General features: G+C 50.4%; 1 protein-coding gene across 3 annotated transcripts in view; it reads left to right on the forward strand.

Annotated features, from left to right (window-relative positions):
• LOC101644790 (cell migration inducing hyaluronidase 1) overlaps positions 1 to 16,783 on the forward strand; it is a 163,953-nt gene that overhangs the window by 97,245 nt on the left and 49,925 nt on the right. For 2 of the 3 annotated variants that reach the window (XM_030884489.2, XM_045286392.1), the window contains exons 6-11: positions 2,081 to 2,260; positions 8,705 to 8,775; positions 9,830 to 9,925; positions 11,221 to 11,342; positions 15,381 to 15,513; positions 16,299 to 16,490. In XM_030884489.2, coding sequence (XP_030740349.1) covers positions 2,081 to 2,260; positions 8,705 to 8,775; positions 9,830 to 9,925; positions 11,221 to 11,342; positions 15,381 to 15,513; positions 16,299 to 16,490 — 794 coding nt within the window. The remainder of the gene's footprint in view (positions 1 to 2,080; positions 2,261 to 8,704; positions 8,776 to 9,829; positions 9,926 to 11,220; positions 11,343 to 15,380; positions 15,514 to 16,298; positions 16,491 to 16,783) is intronic. The other variant, XM_045286393.1, reaches the window with a different exon arrangement.

The following is a 16,783-nucleotide window of genomic DNA, read 5'->3' on the forward strand; positions in this document are numbered from 1 at the left end:
ACACACACACACACACACACACATATGAATACATATGCATACTGATATGCACATACATACATACCAGGGGGTACCCCCCAAAAAATCAGAATTTCTTTTCAAAGCTATGTATTTAAATATTTTTACAAAACGACCTTATCACCTTCAAAGTACTCTCCATTGCACTCAATACACTGGTCAAATCTGTGATTCTACTCTTGGAAACGTGTTTCAAACTCACCTGTTTGCACCTCCCTTGTTTTTTCTTTTCCCTTTTTAACCTCTTCTACATTGTCAAGTCATTGGCCTTTCATGTCCCTCTTCATTGGTGGAAACAAAAAGCAGTCACACAAAGCGAGGTCAGGTGAGTCAGGTGTGTGGGGCAAGAGAGGCATACTATTGTTTGCCCCAAACTGACACACTGAGATGGCTGCATGAGCAGGTGCATTGTCATGGTGGCAAAACCAGTCCCCCGTCTGCTACAAAGTAGGCCATTTTTTGGTTGCACACTGTTATGCAATCTTTTCAGAACCTCTAAATAGAAAGCTTGATTAACAGTCTGACCTGGTGGAACAAACTCCAAATACACTATTCTCCTCATATCACATCAGGTTTTTTTGGATACCCCTCATATATCCATATATGTATATATATGCACTTTTGCATACTTATACACACATACATATATATTCATTCACATTTGCATACATGCATATTTATACATACACAAAAGTACATATATACATAAAATATATTGCAGTCACTATGATTCCGTTTGAAAGACTGTAAAATTATTACCATGGAATGGTTGCTAGGTTCAAATGGCTGACCTTGTTGTTAGCAGCCTAACACATCGCCCCTATGCCACTATGTCACCAGGGTGCTGTCTCCCTGTCTCTCTCTCTCCACACACACACACACACAGACGCACACGCACACACAGTCCATATTCCCTGCATGAGTGGGAGCTGCACTGCTTGGGAAAGGCCGTGAGGACTTGGTGGCGTGGAAAGGGGGTGGTATGCGGGAAGGAGGGAGCCCTGGCGGTGTCCTGGTTACACACTGCACTGGGATCCACAAGAACCACAGTTCGGAACGACGGCCTCTCTGAGGGACAAAGGCGAGGTTTCTACTCCAACAGAGAGTTACAGTTGTTTTCCTTATTGTTATATTGAGGTGTAATATATACTGTAATCTTTGTTCTTTATCAGTAAGTGCTGCTAATTATCTTCCCTTTTAGTAAGCAAAGTATCACAGGTTATTAATAACATCCTACAATCTCCATCCTGTGTGTTTTTTGCTCCATGTGATCCAGCTCCCAGATTATTTGCTCAGCACGCAGACTGGACACATAGGATGAAAAGGAAACCCGAGGGACCGTCTCGGGAGCCCCCGGAGGCAGTTCTACCCTGTCCTCTCGGGCCGCTGTGAGTCAGCATGGCCGGAGGGCCGTGAGAGTGGAGATGAGGAAGGCACGAGTGGATAGGTGGTGTGGTCGCCGAGCACCGAGACATGCTTGGTCTGCAGAAGACAATTCCGGGGAGCAGAAGGGGAGGATGAGGGTGCGTACGCAGGAGGGGACCAGATTGTACAAACAGTTGAAACCCAGTTTGAGAACTCAGAAGCGTCTTATGCAGCCATCGCCCATACCACCACCGGTGTGTTCCTTGCCAAACTGTTCTTGGCTGTCCATGCTGGCTCCGTTTTCTAGACTCGTTTGAGAACCATTTGGTTTGTTAGCTTCCAAGACACAATTATTTGGAGTTTCCATTGTAATTACAAAAAATATGTATACTTAACCTTAGGGGAGAATTGGGATCTTTATAAATGGAGTGTCCTTGGAAATTCTGCTTACTAGTGGTATGGTATCTTTTAAAAACTTGGTATTTTATTGACATTTTGTGTCAATGAGAGGGGGTGAACTTCATGTGCGAAGTTTGGGGTGATCGTTTCTTGTTACAATAAAAGCCTTTCTCCTTGAAGAGCCACAACCATTGGGATCTTTGGAGGGAGGGAAGTTGTTGCCGGCACGACAGGCATGCGGCTGTCTTTTGCAGCGACTACTGGGACTGTTAGAATTCCCTCTCCCTGCCCTTTCTAGGTTTGACACGTATAGGTCCAAGAAAGAGAGCGAACGTCTGGTGCAGTATCTGAACTCGGTGCCTGAAGGCAGGATCCTTTCTGTCGCGGTGAACGATGAAGGGTCTAGAAACCTGGAAGACACGGCCAGGAAGGCGATGACCAGACTGGGCAGCAAACACTTCCTCCACCTGGGATTCAGGTACCTCCCGCCCTCCCTCCTCCCCAAGCTCCAGAGCACAGAAGCAGCCTGTGCCGCCTGGAACCAGCCTTCCCTGTCTCTCTTCCTTTGAGTCTCTGCGTGGTGCAACAGTGAAGGTGCCCGGCTGCTGCGGCCAGATGGAAATTTAGCTCCAGCAAGCGGTGCCTCAGAAGGAGGGCTAGTGATCTGCTTCTGGAAAATTAGCCATTGGAAACCCTATGAGGCTCGGTTTCCCTGGGGCACACAGGGACTTTCCACGAGCTGGAGTCCACTCCACAGCAACAGTTTTTCTCTTCCTCTTGGCAACACGGCTCCACGTGATGGCCACGGAGGAAGCAGACATACCCTCTGCATCAGACATGTTTGGGGCTTTGTCATGGAGGGGCTTGTATTGTGTCTCCCAGGAGGATGTGTCTCCCGGGCTAGGCCATGATTCCCAGTAATGTGCAGCTGCCCTCCGTTGTGCCCTCTAATGTCACTGCCCTTCTTTTTTTTTTAAACATTTTATTAGGGGCTCATACAACTGTTATCGCAATCCATACACACATCAATTGTGTAAAGCACATTTGTACATCATTCTCAAAACATTTTCTCTCCAGTCAAACCCCCAACATTAGGTCCTCATTTTTCCCCTCCCTCCCCGCTCCCCCCTCCCTCATGAGCCCTTGATAGTTTATAAATTGGTATTTTGTCATATCTTGCCCTGCCCGACGTCTCCCTTCACCCACTTTTCCGTTGTCTGTCCCCCAGGGAGGAGGTCACACACAGTTCCTTGTAATCGGTTCCCTCTTTCCTACCCACTCTCCCTCTACCCTCCCAGTATCGCCACTCACACCACTGGTCCTGTAGGGCTCATCTGCCCTGGATTCCCTGGATTTTCAGTTCCTATCTGTACCAGTGTACATCATCCAGTCTAGCCAGACTTGCAAGGTCGAATTCGAGTCATGGTAGTGGGAGCGGGGAGGAAACATTTAGGAACTAGAGGAAAGTTGTATTTCTCATCATTGTTACATCGCACCCTGACTGGCTCGTCTCCTCCCCGAGACCCCTCTGCAAGGGGATCTCCAGTGGCCTACTAATGGGCTTTGGATCTCCACTCCGCACTCCCCCCATCATTCACTATGGTAAGATTTTTTGTTCTGATGATGCCTTACACCTGATCCCTTCGACACCTCGTGGTTGCATAGGCTGGTGTGCTTCTTCCATGTGGACTTTGTTGCTTCTGAGCTTGATGACCACTTGATTACCTTCAAGCCTTTAAGACCCCAGACGCTATACTTTTGATAGCCGCATTGCCCTTCATTTTGTGATGCGCTGTCAATCCTGGCTTCTGTGAACGCAAGTCCCACTCGGGCTCCAACTCCCGCCTCCTGACTTGATTCTCACCTTTCCGCTGACAAGAGATTCAAAGAAAGAGAAGCCAGCTGAGCAGGGAGGGACTACCTAATTGACAATACAGAAAAGCCAGGAGCAAAGCGAGACCTTTGGACCCAGGGTTTCTGCCCCGAGACTCCTAGGGCCTGGGGAAGATCGGTGCCAAGACGGAGATCGCCAAGGAATGGTAGGCCCTCAGATGCTGGAAGGAGCCAAGGACCTTATTCCTAAAAGGAGACTTCTCCTTCTTTTTAGCATTTAAAAAAGATCCCCCCCTCCCCTATTGGATGACTTGGGAACCCCAGCGAGGTAGGAGTCATGTGCTAAACTGGTAAGGACAAGGGCATCCATTCAAAATCACCACCTGCCCCAAGGGAGAGAGACCAGGCTGTCTACTCCTGCTAAGAGTTACAGTCCTCCTGGACTGGGGTCGGTAGATGACCTGCTTCTGGGTTGGGGTTTCGCACATAGCAGAGGAGCTCTCTTGCCACGGTCTATTGAAAGCCAGTCCTCACCATGACAGTCTGTGGGAAAAAGTAAAAAAAAAAAAGAGTGACAGCTCTGGAAACTCACAGGGGCAGGTCTACCCTGTCCTACGGGGTCGCAGGGAGCCAATAGCAACTGGATGGCAGTAAGTTGAGTTGATGGGTCACTTAAAAAAAACAAACACGTGTTCTAAACAGTTTCATTTTTATTGTGGTCAAGTTTGACATTTTACCACCCATTTTTAAATGTGCGAGTCAGAGACCTTAATTACATCCACCGTGCTGTGCAGCCTTGACCACTGCCTACCCCAAAGGATTGCTACAAACAGGAACCTTTATTAAACCAAAAACAATGAAAACGCGAAGCCACTGTTTATCGACATGGCTGCCGTCTGCACTCCTGAAAGCAGTGTGTCCATCCCTCTGCCCCTGCCTCGAGGAATTCCCTTGGTTTATCACGCTCTGATTTTATAACTCACTGCCATCAGGTTGAGGCCAACACATACCGACCCTACAGGACAGGGTACAACTGCCCTGTGGGTTTCCAGGGCGACACCTCTTTCTGGGAATAGAAAGCGCTGTCTCTGTCCCTCGAAGCAGCTGGAGATTTCGAACTGCTGACCTGGTGCTTAGCAGCCCACTGGTAACCCTCTCGTGTAGTGGCAGGGACCTGGTGGCCCCGCGGTCTTTGATTTATGCCATGTCAAAGCGGCAGTTGGGGCAGCTTCTGGAGACTTAGCTTGTGTTCCTTTCAACGGTCTTTGAGTTTGGGGAACAGAAAGAAGCCTGAAGGGGTAAGACCGCGGTTGCAGCATGGGCAGGGTGCGGCTTTCTGAGGAAATCCCTGTAGGACAGCCCTTACAGGTATCACTGTGGGGACAGAAAACGTTCCCAGTGCAACTTTTCTGACCTTTTTCTCGCCGATGCGGATTTCCACGATGTTAAAACGTTTTCGTCAAAAAACCCTCGGGATCATCCCATGTCCTTCCAAAACATTTATCAAGATGAATCCAAAATCTTCTGAGCTAACCTCTGCTTTGAATTTACCTGGTCCAGCAGATGTGACATTGTCCTTGGACCTCTTTTGAAGGTCAAGCTCATGAGGCTGGGGCACTCCTTGTGTGGTTGACTGAGTGTACTTGTTCAGTGATCACAGGGACAAATCTAGACATGTCCTGTACGGAATAAACGTATGAACTGGAACCTTCATGGCAACACTTTTGACTTACTCTTGTATTGCCCCAACTTTTTTCTCTACCCTACCAGAACTCTCCTAGCAAAGACCCCCTATCTGCACCCACCCCTGTCATCACTAGTAGACTGTGGCCTCTCTGTGCTGCCTTTGTTGAGATAGTTCAAATAACTCTCTAGAATGCAGGGTTATACAATATTGACCCTTTTGTATCCGACTGACTTCATTCAGCGTAAGGCTTCCCCTGTTCCTACAGTCCCAGCATGTGTCAGCATGGACTTCTCCATGGCTGTGTGATGTTGCCCTGCCCGTGTGTACCACTTTGTTTATCCATTCATCTGTGGGCGGGCACTTCTGTTACTGCCACCATTTGGCTGTTGTGGATACATTACAACTAAAATGGGTGGACAAGCATCTGATTAAGCTTCTGCATTCAGGTCATTTCGTTGTCTGGCAAGAGAGAGTTGAGCGCTTCCAAACGTTTGTGGGAAGATGCCATGGCTTTTTAATTCCATGGACTTTTTGAAACCCACTCAGATCTAGGACGGGAATTACTGGAGCTGATGGTAGTACCGTATGTGACCGTTTGAAGACCTGTTTTTCTTGACAAATTTATTCCAAAGCAAACTGTCTCTATTGACACCAACCCATTCATCCCATCACAAGTAGCCCTGGTGACATAGGGTTTATGCACTGGACTCTGATCCAAAAGGTCATCAATTCGAAACCACATCCTCTCCGAGCAAGGGAGAGGGGGTAGGAGGCTTTCTGATCCTGTAAAAAGTTACCGTCTGGGAAACCCACAGGGGCGGGTCTGTTCTGTCCTATAGCATCACGAAGCGTTAGAATCAATTCCATGGCAGTGAGTTTGATTTGGACTTCAACTCATTATTATTTATTCCCCACTTAAAAATGCTAATAGAGCATCTACTGTATACAAGAGCCAGTCTCAGGTGTGTAGCTAATGCAGCCAGTTACCCTTTGGTGAAGACAGGTAGCATCGCTGGTCATGCTGTGGCTTGGGGAATCGCTGACATTTATTTGGAAGTGATGCTAAGCACCTCTGGCCAGTCAGAGACCCGATGAGAAGACTCTCCTCCGTGCTCCAATGTGGGCTTCACTTGCTGAGAGGGTAGCATCGTGCCTCTAGTTGGCTTGCACACACATTGCACCAAGAGCACTCTTCTTGGCTCCCAGTAACTGCACCTTCTTATCTTGTTCAATCAGGTCTCAGCTCAGTGGAAAGTAGAGATGATCGGTCTTGTGGTTGTTTGGAGTTTGGGCCACCCCTCCCTGAGGTTCCCAAGATCATGGGCAAGATGTGGGCAGGGCAGGACCTTTTCTGGGCTCTGATCAAAGCCATGCTCCTAGCCACCCAGAACGTCCTAGGAAAGGGATGGACTCCCCAGGATCCAGGGCACCTTTGCCAACAGTCCAGGGCTGCAGGAAGCCCAAGCAGCCAAAGGAACAAGGCGCTGTGGACATTGTAAGGCTTCTTTGTGAGCGAGAACTAAGGAAACCTGCACTTCTTGCTTTAGAAAACCCAGTGACTGAGCTAGGGAGAATGTAGGGGCACTGGCTCCTTGAAGCCTTGACAGACGAAGGTGGTAGTTAAGGGCCCCTGATCTGTGGCCAGCTGCCTGATTTTGAGTCTGGGCTGCATCTTCCTACCAGGTATGACCTCAGGCAAGTGGCTTGTCCTCTGAGTAGTTCCTGCATCGGAGCAACAAGGTTATCTATGTCAGGGACTGTCTCAAAGGATTGTTGAGAGGAATACAGGTGGTAAATTACTCACAATACTTGCTACAGTGCCTGGCACTCAACATGCACTTCCTAGGTGTAAGCAAGGACAGTTTCCTTATGAACCAGGGATCACGAGAAGGTCTGGTGCCTGCCACGTCACAGGCCTCCACACGTGGAGCATAGATAGGCGAGCAGCAATGACATTCTTGTCTCTTCTTTATAGCTTGGGACTGTGCACCATGGCGTCACTTCTGACTCATAGCAACTTTATAGGATAGAAGAGAACTTTCCCAAAGGCTTTCCTGGGCTGGAATCTTTACGGGAGCAGACCTTGAAGGCTTTTCTCCTGCAGGGCGACTGGTGGGTCGAAACCACGCACATTTTGGTTAGCAGCGGAATGCAACCAGAGTTTCCTTTCTTGTTTGCATAGCGACACACTTTGAGTGATAAGCTCAAAGCATCTAAACTCAGCAGAAGAGCTGAGACTTAGAATCTGTGCCCTCGGTTCTCCATCAATAGTTATGGGGCAGATATTGAGCCAAGTTTGACACTGGGGCATCCAGTAAGCTAGACTGGGTAGAGTGAGCTCCCAAGGGAAGGGACCCAAGGCTAGAAACTCAATTGGAGCATCAGTGCAGGCATGCAGGTGATGATGTGGGTGAGTAGGATCCCTCGCAGATCAACCAGCAGCTTCAAAGCCCCGGGAAGTACGGTGGCTGTTCTGAAGGAGCGGGTGACATGCAGGCAGCAGTGGGGTATGCTAGCAAACGAGGTGAGAGATGTGGTTGGGGAGATGGGCACAGGAGGGCCTTGTTCTCTGTGCCAAGGAGCTCAGTCTTCATCCAAGGGGCAATGGGGAGCCATTGAAGGATGTTAAGCAAGAGCACAACACAGTCAAATACCAAATCTCAGTTAAAGCTATCCACTAACAATTATTTTCAGTAAGAGAGAGCAAAGCAAAAATGATGGTATATAATGGAGGAGTGGGCAAAACACTACGGAAACCCCCATAGTCGAACAGAGGCTGTATTAGGGGCCATGAGAATGACAAAAATGGGTGCAGTAACACGCACACGCACACACACACACACATATGCTTATTTTAATGGAGGAAAGACATGGGCATCCATGTTTAAAAAATCAGAAGCCTCCCTTCCCCTTGAAGAGGCAGAGAGGTCCCTTTCCAGGGCTCCACGCGAGTGCCCAGGGTTGTCACACGAGCCTCTGGCATTTCCCTCGAACTCGCCTCCAGGGATGCTGGGCATGAGAGAAATAACCTTCCTGTCGTGGAGCGCGTTTTCCAAAGGGAGCCGGAACACTTGCTTCGGGTGATAATTGAGCCTGGCAGGTGGCAGGATAAGTCTGCCGGCTTGTTTGTTTGTTTGTGACTCATGCCCTGTCTACTGCCATCATGCAGTCAATGAGGCTCAAATAGGCATACACCCAGCAAGCCAGGCAGCCAGACCGCTCGGGCCAGGGCTTACAGAGAGAGCGGCTCTTGTTTCTCTGGAAGAGAAGTGGGCATGACCGGCTTCTCACCAGACAACAGGAGCCGAAGACCCTTGGGCGCTCTGGGTCAGCTCTGCCAGCTGTTCAGATTCGGACGCATGAGGGACTTGCTGTGTTGGTGTTGTTTTTGTGTTGTTTCAGACACCCGTGGAGTTTCCTCACTGTGAAAGGAAGTCCCTCCTCTTCCGTTGAAGACCATATTGAATATCACGGTAACAAATGGCTGGTGGGAGCCCTTACTCGCTCCAGCCCCGCTGTGAACATGAGAAGCGGGCCCTTTCTGAATGCCCCACTGCCCTCCAAACACGGCTGCCCCATTTCCCAACACCCAGCTGAACACATGCCGTAGAGGTGGCAAAGGTCAATACCGAATCGTGGCAATCCCTTGAGATACCACTTTCATTTTCAAAGGAGTCTTCATCGCCTTCTTTGAAATGAATTATTGACGTAGGAAAGAAGAGGCAACCTGGGCCAGAGCCAGTGCCGGTCCTGCCAGTATTGGGAGCTGAAAAGACACTCTGGGCGGGCCTTTGTCAGGACCACACAGCGGTGCCCCATCTCCTCTGCCCAGTGAGGGCCGTGGGAGGAGCCGCTGGGAAGAATGAATGAGAAAGGATGGGGCTCCAAACCCCGGAATTGACTGCGCAGTCAGTGCAGCTAACCCTTCCAAACCGAAACCAAAGAAAGGGTGGCCCTTAGCTTCTCAAGTGGAACAGATTGCCTGGAACTTTACCTCCCGGCAGTTTCATTGGCGTGGGATTCCCAGACGATGCAGTAGTGCGGTCACGCCAACGAGAGTGGTGCAGCCATCGCCACAATCCATTTTAGAACCATGTCTTCATTCTTGTAGGCATCGTGATTAGCTCCCCATCTCCCACCAAGCTCCCCTGCCACACCTTCAAGGAGCCATTCGTCCAGTGACGGTCTCTACAGATTTACATGTCCTGGATCGCATCTACCGAAAAGCATTTAAAAAGAAACAAACAAATGCCTAACAAGATAAACAAAGTCAGACAGAGAAAAACCTCTATCCAAAAGAAAGCAGAAAATATTAAAAACTGGAACAAACTCAAATGGTTCCTAAGGGAGAGCAAATGATAGGGCGCGACATTTTTTACCTAACTGCACCTGCAGTTCCCTGGCTGAATCCACTTTCTGGTGCATTCTCCAGATCTGAGTGTAGGGGAGTCTTCCTTGCCCCTAGAATTGCACCCCGTTGAGTTGAGGGATCCCCCCCAGGCCCTGAGCTTCTGCTTTCCCCAACAGGACACCATGGCTCCGCGGCCGCCCGGGTGTCCAAGCTGTTCCTGACGGAGCACGGGGAGCTCTTCAATGTTTCCTCGTCCAGCGAGTGGGTTCAAGGTAAGGAGCAAGGGATCTGGGTCAGACCTGGCTGTGGGGGACGGGCCAGGGGTTGCCGCCACTGCACTTCAAGGCTTAAGCTCTTGCACAAGTTGCTCACTGCCACTGAGTTGCGCCCCGCACCTGACTCGTGGCAACTCCAAACAACATGATGAACAGCGCAGTGCTTCCCAAGCGTGCACCTTCGATAATGTTCTCCAATAAGGTGGTAATGCATTGTAGAGTGAGAGTGGGTGGCCACGATGCCCCCGAGGGTGGAGACTGGACCACCGGGACCCATAAAACTTCCTTTGGCTGAGATTTAGAGATCGAGACCAGGCTTTTCTCTCCAGTCCATTGCAATCGCAGAGCTCCCCTGAGCCTCGTCCGGCATCCTAGCAACACGCAAGCTACTGACAGGAAGCAGGGAGCTGCTCCGGGTGGGAGTGAAACTGGGGGCTCCCTTCTGGAAAGCGGGCATTCTACCACTGAGTGTCCTCCATTCCCTACATGCACCAATATGACCCCTTCAGGGTCACACAGGCAATTGAATTAGCAATGAAAGCTGTTTTCCATTTGTCGAGCCACCTTGGGGAGCAGCTATCTAAAAGGATGCTTCTCCCTTATTGAGATTTGAGTTTCCATGAAACAGCTGGGTGGGAATGTGGATGTTGTAGCATAGAATGTCTTTTAAGAGCTGGGTAATGGCAGAGAACGGGAGACATCTTTTAATTCCGTTCATTTCCCCACAGCTGTTTGAAGCCTCCTTGTAGTTATGATGAGGATGTGGTCCATGCCTTCATGCAGCTCACACATAATTGGTGCAGAAACAGCATCCCCAGAGGCAGGTCTTGGATGATGGTTTCACAGATGGAATCCTTCTATCCGCTTTTTTTGTTTGTTTGCATATTTGCCTTTATAGTTAGAGTAAACATACCGAGAATTCAAGGGAGTCCCCAGGCTGTGCAAATGGTTAGCACACTCAGCCATTAACCAAAAGGTGGGAAGTTCGAGCCCAGCCAGAGGCACCATGTAAGAACACCTGGGGAGGAGAGACAGCCATTAACAACCCGATGGAGTTCAGCCCTACGGTGACACATACAGGATCGCCATGTATTGGGGTCGACGCCAGGACAACTGGTTTTCATGAAAAGGTTGGGGCATTGGCTGATTGTGTTTACAAGCCACCTGTCCCCACAGCCAGGTGCAACAGGACACAGATGACATCACCATGCATTGTGCTAAGGGTGCTTCAGGAAGATGGCTTGCTCCCATGGACCCTTCCCGAGTGACCATGCTCTTTGCTTTCTGCCTAGATGTGGAGTGGACGGAGTGGTTCCACCATGACAGAGTGTCCTATACCAAAGGTGGGGAGAAAATCTCAGATCTCCGGGCAGCTCACCCAGGGAAAATCTGCAACCGGCCCATTGATATACAGGTATCAACCCCATAGCCCTAAGGTCTCTGTGGGGGGCTTGCTGTTGAAGAATGCCCTATGCCACAGGCCAGAGGCAACTGTACCCAGGTAACCCAGGTACCCAGGGACTCCCCCTGAAGCAGACTGGCTTCAGACTTCCTTCTCTGTAACTCACTCCTTCAGCTGAGCCTTCACCACTCGGAGGGGCACTAGATCCCCTTGGGGGTGAGACCACACCAGACAAGGTGTATCTATGGAAAATAGCGCCCAAGGCAAGGAGTTTTAAATGGCTCAACAATCTCTCCTAGCCAGCGATGGAGAAGACAGCTGTCCATTGACACCTCTGCTCCCAAGGGGTGCCCAGGCCCTGCCAACCCTTAGATGTGTCTCTGCACACCTGGTCGTCTTTGTACCCCTGACAGCAGCTGGTACAGGGGCTGGAGGGTAAGCTGCTTAAGAAAATGCATTTTGAAGCCAGAGGAATCTCTGTGTTTGCATCCTAGCTCAGTGGCTCAGGACCAAGAGCCAGACAAATGAGGAAGCGCCCAGGGCACGACTTTTAAGGAAACACTGACTCTCAGGCGCCACGTCTACACTTACACTGCACTGAGAGTGAGTGCCTCCTTAAATGTTGCACTCTGGGCTCTTCGCTTGCAGGGCCCTGGTCCCAGCCCTGGATATCAGTCAGTGACTTAACTTCCAGGGTCTCAGTTTCTTTGTGTGCAAAAGCAGGATCATCATTCTTCCCTCACTGTGGGCCATTGCAATAACGCATGAAGTGTCAGACCCATTATTATTATTATTTTTTTTTAACATTTTATTAGGGGCTCATACAACTGTTATCCCAATCCATACACACATCAATTGTTAGACCCATTATTTTTACAATTACATTTATTCTATTTTTAAATACAGTGCTATTGATGAAAGCCTCTTTTGTTCAATGAACACAGTGGTTGAGTCTTTAGCTACTAACGAAAAAGTCAGTGGTTCAAAGGCACCAGTTGCTCCCTGGGAGGAAGCCGTGGCTATCTGCATATGGGAAGACAATGGCCTTAAAAACCCTAGAGTATAATGTCCTTACAGTGTCCTTACAGTGTCCTTACAATGCCCATGTCCTTAGAGCAGTGGGTCTCAACGTTCCTAATGCCGTGACCCTTTAATACAGTTCCTCATGTTGTGGTGAGCCTGCCCCCCTCCCCCCAAAACCATAAAATTATTTTCGTTGCTACTTCACAACTGGGTCGTGACCCACAGGTTGAGAACCACTGCCTTAGCGGGTTGGTTGTGTAGTGGGTTATGAGTTGGGCTGTTAACTGCAAGGTCTGCAGTTCAAAGCCACCAGCTGCTCCTCAGGAGATGGATGCGACTGTCGACTCCTGTAAAGAGTTAGTCTCAGAAACCCACAGAGCAGTTCTATCCTCTCTCTCGGGTCTCCAGGAGTCAGAGTGGACCCGATGGCAGGGAGTTTGGATGTGCCAGAATCGGGCCCCTGCCTGTGCAGTGAGTAGAGGTCAGCAGTTTGAATCCACTGGCTGCTCTGAGGGAGAAAGAGACAGCTTTCCTCTTCCATAAAGAGTTGCAGTCTCGGAAACACACCGGGGGAGTTCAACCCTATCCGATAGGGTCGCTGTAAGTGGGAACCAACTCGATGGTAGTGAGTGTGATTTAAGAGATGCGCCACAATAGACTTGACAATGGATTTGAGTTTGTAATCATCTATTACTCTGTATTTTATTGTTTGATGTGGTGCGAGATTAAGTCGTCGGCTGCTAACCATGAGTTCAGTGGTTTGAATCTACCCAATGGCTCTGTGGTGATCTGCTCCCCTCAAGATTACAGCCTAGAAAACCCTATGGGGGAGTTCTTCTGTCCGCTTGTCAGAAACCAACCACAACACATCTTAACTGTGATTGTCGTTAGTAACAATAAAATTGTATCTGCTTCAAGCGACAGTCCATTGCCCTGCCTGCTGACAGAGCCCTTTCTTGCTCTTCTTCGCCCAAATGGAGTCTTCTGGACAGAGAAGGGCGGGTGAAGCAGAACTGAGCAGATGTTCCCTTGAAAATAGTGTTGGATATTCTGCCTTAAAACCGGGCCCCCCTCCACTGGGTGCTGTCTTTAGGGCTGCCTCCTGAGGAGCATGCTGGCTTCCAAGGGGAGCATCGGGAGGTCAGAGGAGCTGGCTTGATATTCAAGAGACCTTGAGCTGCATCTGAACCTCACTGACACTTGGCACTTTCCTCTAAGAGCAAGCCTGCGCTCTCTGCCTCTCCGCCTGCTCTGGAGACCCCCGAGCCAGCGTGGGTGTGTGTGTTACCTGCAGGAAAGGGCTGCATCTTGAATCATGGCTGAACTCGTACATAGGCACTGACAATGCCTATCTGCTGGGTTCCAAACATGGCCCCCACACTCTCCTCCCTTCCTTCATTTTCCCCTGCTATTTTTAGGTTGACTGAACTATCCCTCTCCATTTTCCCAAACCCTGGTCCCTTCGGTCCCTGTGCCAAAGAGACAACCGCTGTTGCCCTGGCGCTTACATTGCATGTGTCTGAATGACAGTCCTGGTCTTGAGGGGAACACACCCTGCTCCAGGAGGGCCAGCGGTGGAAACGGCCGGTCCCCTCCTCTGAGCAGGTGCCCTGAGCCCTCTACCTGGTCTGTCTGCTCTTGAGACAGCCCCATCAACTGAGACCCTACTCCGTGCCAGGTCAGGGTGGAGGCTGGGAACCTGAGATGACTGTGCTCTCTCTCTCTCTCTCTCTCTCTCTCTCTCTCTCTCACACACACACACACACACACACACACTTCAGGGTTCAAATCTGGACCGTGCCACCTACTAGCTTTGAGGCGTTGGGCAGATTACTCCTCTGAGTGTCCGTTTCCCCGCCAGCTGGCCCGTGACTTGCTGCCCGTGAAGGTGGAATGAAAGAGCCCAGGGAAGCCTCCGGGACAGCGCAGCATTGCTTTCTGGGTCTCTGGGGTTCCGCACCTTTGTCAGGGCGCAGTCTCCCCTCTTCTCTGTTGTTCTCTATTAATGGAAAGGAGCCCTGGGGGCATGGTGGGCTCTGCATTGAGCTGCCGGCTACAAGGTCAGTGGTTCAGACCTGCGTGAGAGAAAGATGAGGCTTGCGGCTGTCATGAAGCGTTAGTCTCAGAAACCCATGGGGACAGTTGTGCCGGTCCTAGTGTTGCTATGAGTCTGAGTTGACCCAATGGCAGTCAGTTTGTGTTGTTTGGGTTTTTTACTACTAGTGGGAAAGACTTCATTTTCCCGGTCCACCTTACACAGTTCTGGCTTGAACAAGTCTCACTGTACCTTTAAAGGACTGTGCTCAGCCAGTATAAGAGATGCTACGTGTCACTGTCCAAACTCTTAGGATACAATGAAATCGGAGACCTGCGGATAGGGCCTGAGCCTGAGCATTGTTTCACAAATCCCCCCCGGTGACTCCAGTGACGGCCACGTTGGGGAGCCAGGGGCTTGGACTTCAGCAACCAACTATCCAGTTGCTGCGAGGGACTTGGCTCTGGAGAACCCCGGGGGTGTCGGAGGCGAGCTGTGCCCCCACAGGGTCCTCAGGGAGTGGTTTTTCAGAAGCAGGGCACAGGGCCTTTCTTCTGAGACACCCCTGGGTCATGGGACGCTGCAGCTTCTCTGTCAGCAGAAACTCTTGAATCAAGCCGAGTGAGTGCTACAGAAATGCCAGCCACTGTTCTTGATGCTGGTGCTGGTCTACATGGGAAAAAGTCCCCTGCTAGCCACCAAGTTGTCGATGCACCATCACTAAATCTCACCAAGGCAGGACCAGGCCCTCGTTGGTTTGGAGAATCAAGTACTTGAGAACCGCCGGCAAGACACTTAACCGGTCTGTGTCTCCCTTATAACAAAACCGATAGGGGCCGGAGCGAGGACCGTGAGCTGGGGCTGTTGTGAATCATGCCTGAAGCAGCAGGGACAATTTTAGACTTGTGGGTCGATGTTGACAGCATTCATCATTGCCTTCCTCCTTCCTAGCAAGTAGTGACAGTGCTCTATAATTTTGGTGTCATCCTCAGGCCACGACAGCGGATGGAGTTAGCCTCACCACTGAGGTTGTCTACAAAAGAGGCCAGGATTACAGGTTTGCGTGCTACGACCGAGGGCGAGCCTGCCACAGCTACCGTGTGAGATTCCTTTGCGGCAAGCCTGGTAAGCAGTTATATTGGGGGGCCTGAAACACAGCTCCGGGGTCACGCATTGAGCTGGCAACCATGCACAGAAAGTGGGGGTGGCTGGTCAGCCACCTCCATTGACCAGTGCTCCTGCCAAGTTCCCAGGGACAGGGGTCACTTTCATGACACAGGGGAAGTGGGAAGGTGCTGGGCGCTGGCCGGACAGGGAAGTCCCACCCTGCCCCCAAGCCTTTCAGGAAGGGAAGGGTTTGGTCCAAGACACCCAGCACTCCAGTGAGCAAGGCTTGTCCTTGCCCTTCCCCGCAGAGACGTACCACTCTTGGCCTCTTTGGGTGCTATTATTTTAAACCTAGCTCCCGAGGTGATTGTTACAAGGGATTGGAAATGGCTAGTCTGTTGGCTGAGGCCCTGGGCCGTCTGGGGAAGGCAGTCATTAGCAAGGGGAGTTCTTTGGTGGGAGAGGTTTATGGCTACTGTAAATAATAGTTGAGAGGAACTATATTTGTTTTATATCTTGAGCAAAATGGGTGTGGTGAGGAGACCACATTTAACTCTGGCTAAGGAGTTAGTGGAAAATTCCCGTGCCCAGAGCTAATGAATGGCTCTTTTCTGGTAGGGTTTTTGTTGACTTCAAAAACCTGTACCCAGACAAGACCGGGATGGGGTGAGCCCGGTGATTGGGGTTTTGGATAGGCAAGCCTGACGTTTACTTATTGAGGGAAGGCGAGGGACGAGTTGGGCAGCCAAAAGTTGGCCCGGGGCAAAGGGCTGTGTCTCAGTCTGTCCTGTTGTGGGTTCCAGTGAGGCCCAAGCTCACAGTCACCATCGACACGAATGTGAACAGCACCATCCTGAGACTGGAGGACAATGTGCAGTCCTGGAAACCCGGAGATACCCTGGTCGTTGCCAGCACGGACTATTCCATGTATCAGGCGGAGGAGTTCCGGGTGCTTCCCTGCAGAGCCTGTGCGCCCAACCAAGTCAAAGTGGCAGGTAGGCTTCATGAACCCCACCTCTTCCTGGACAAATCTGAACATCGTAGACTTGGACTGTATGGTCCCGGGGTGGTGCAACAGGTCCTCACGCTCAGCTGCTGGCCACAAAGCTAGCAATGGCGTCTGCTCAGAAGCCCCTCGGAAGAAAGAGGTGGTGAATCTACTTTCAGAGAACTAGCCATGAAAACCCAATGGAGCCAGAGTTCTACTCTGGGGCACACAAGGTCACCCTGACTCAGAATCAACTCAGGGGCAACCGATTTTTTTCAAGTTGACTGATAGCACCAGACA

Source organism: Echinops telfairi, unplaced genomic scaffold, assembly GCF_000313985.2.
Source record: "Echinops telfairi isolate 266 unplaced genomic scaffold, ASM31398v2 ScPeMD7_7;HRSCAF=31, whole genome shotgun sequence".
Taxonomy (NCBI): domain Eukaryota; kingdom Metazoa; phylum Chordata; class Mammalia; order Afrosoricida; family Tenrecidae; genus Echinops; species Echinops telfairi.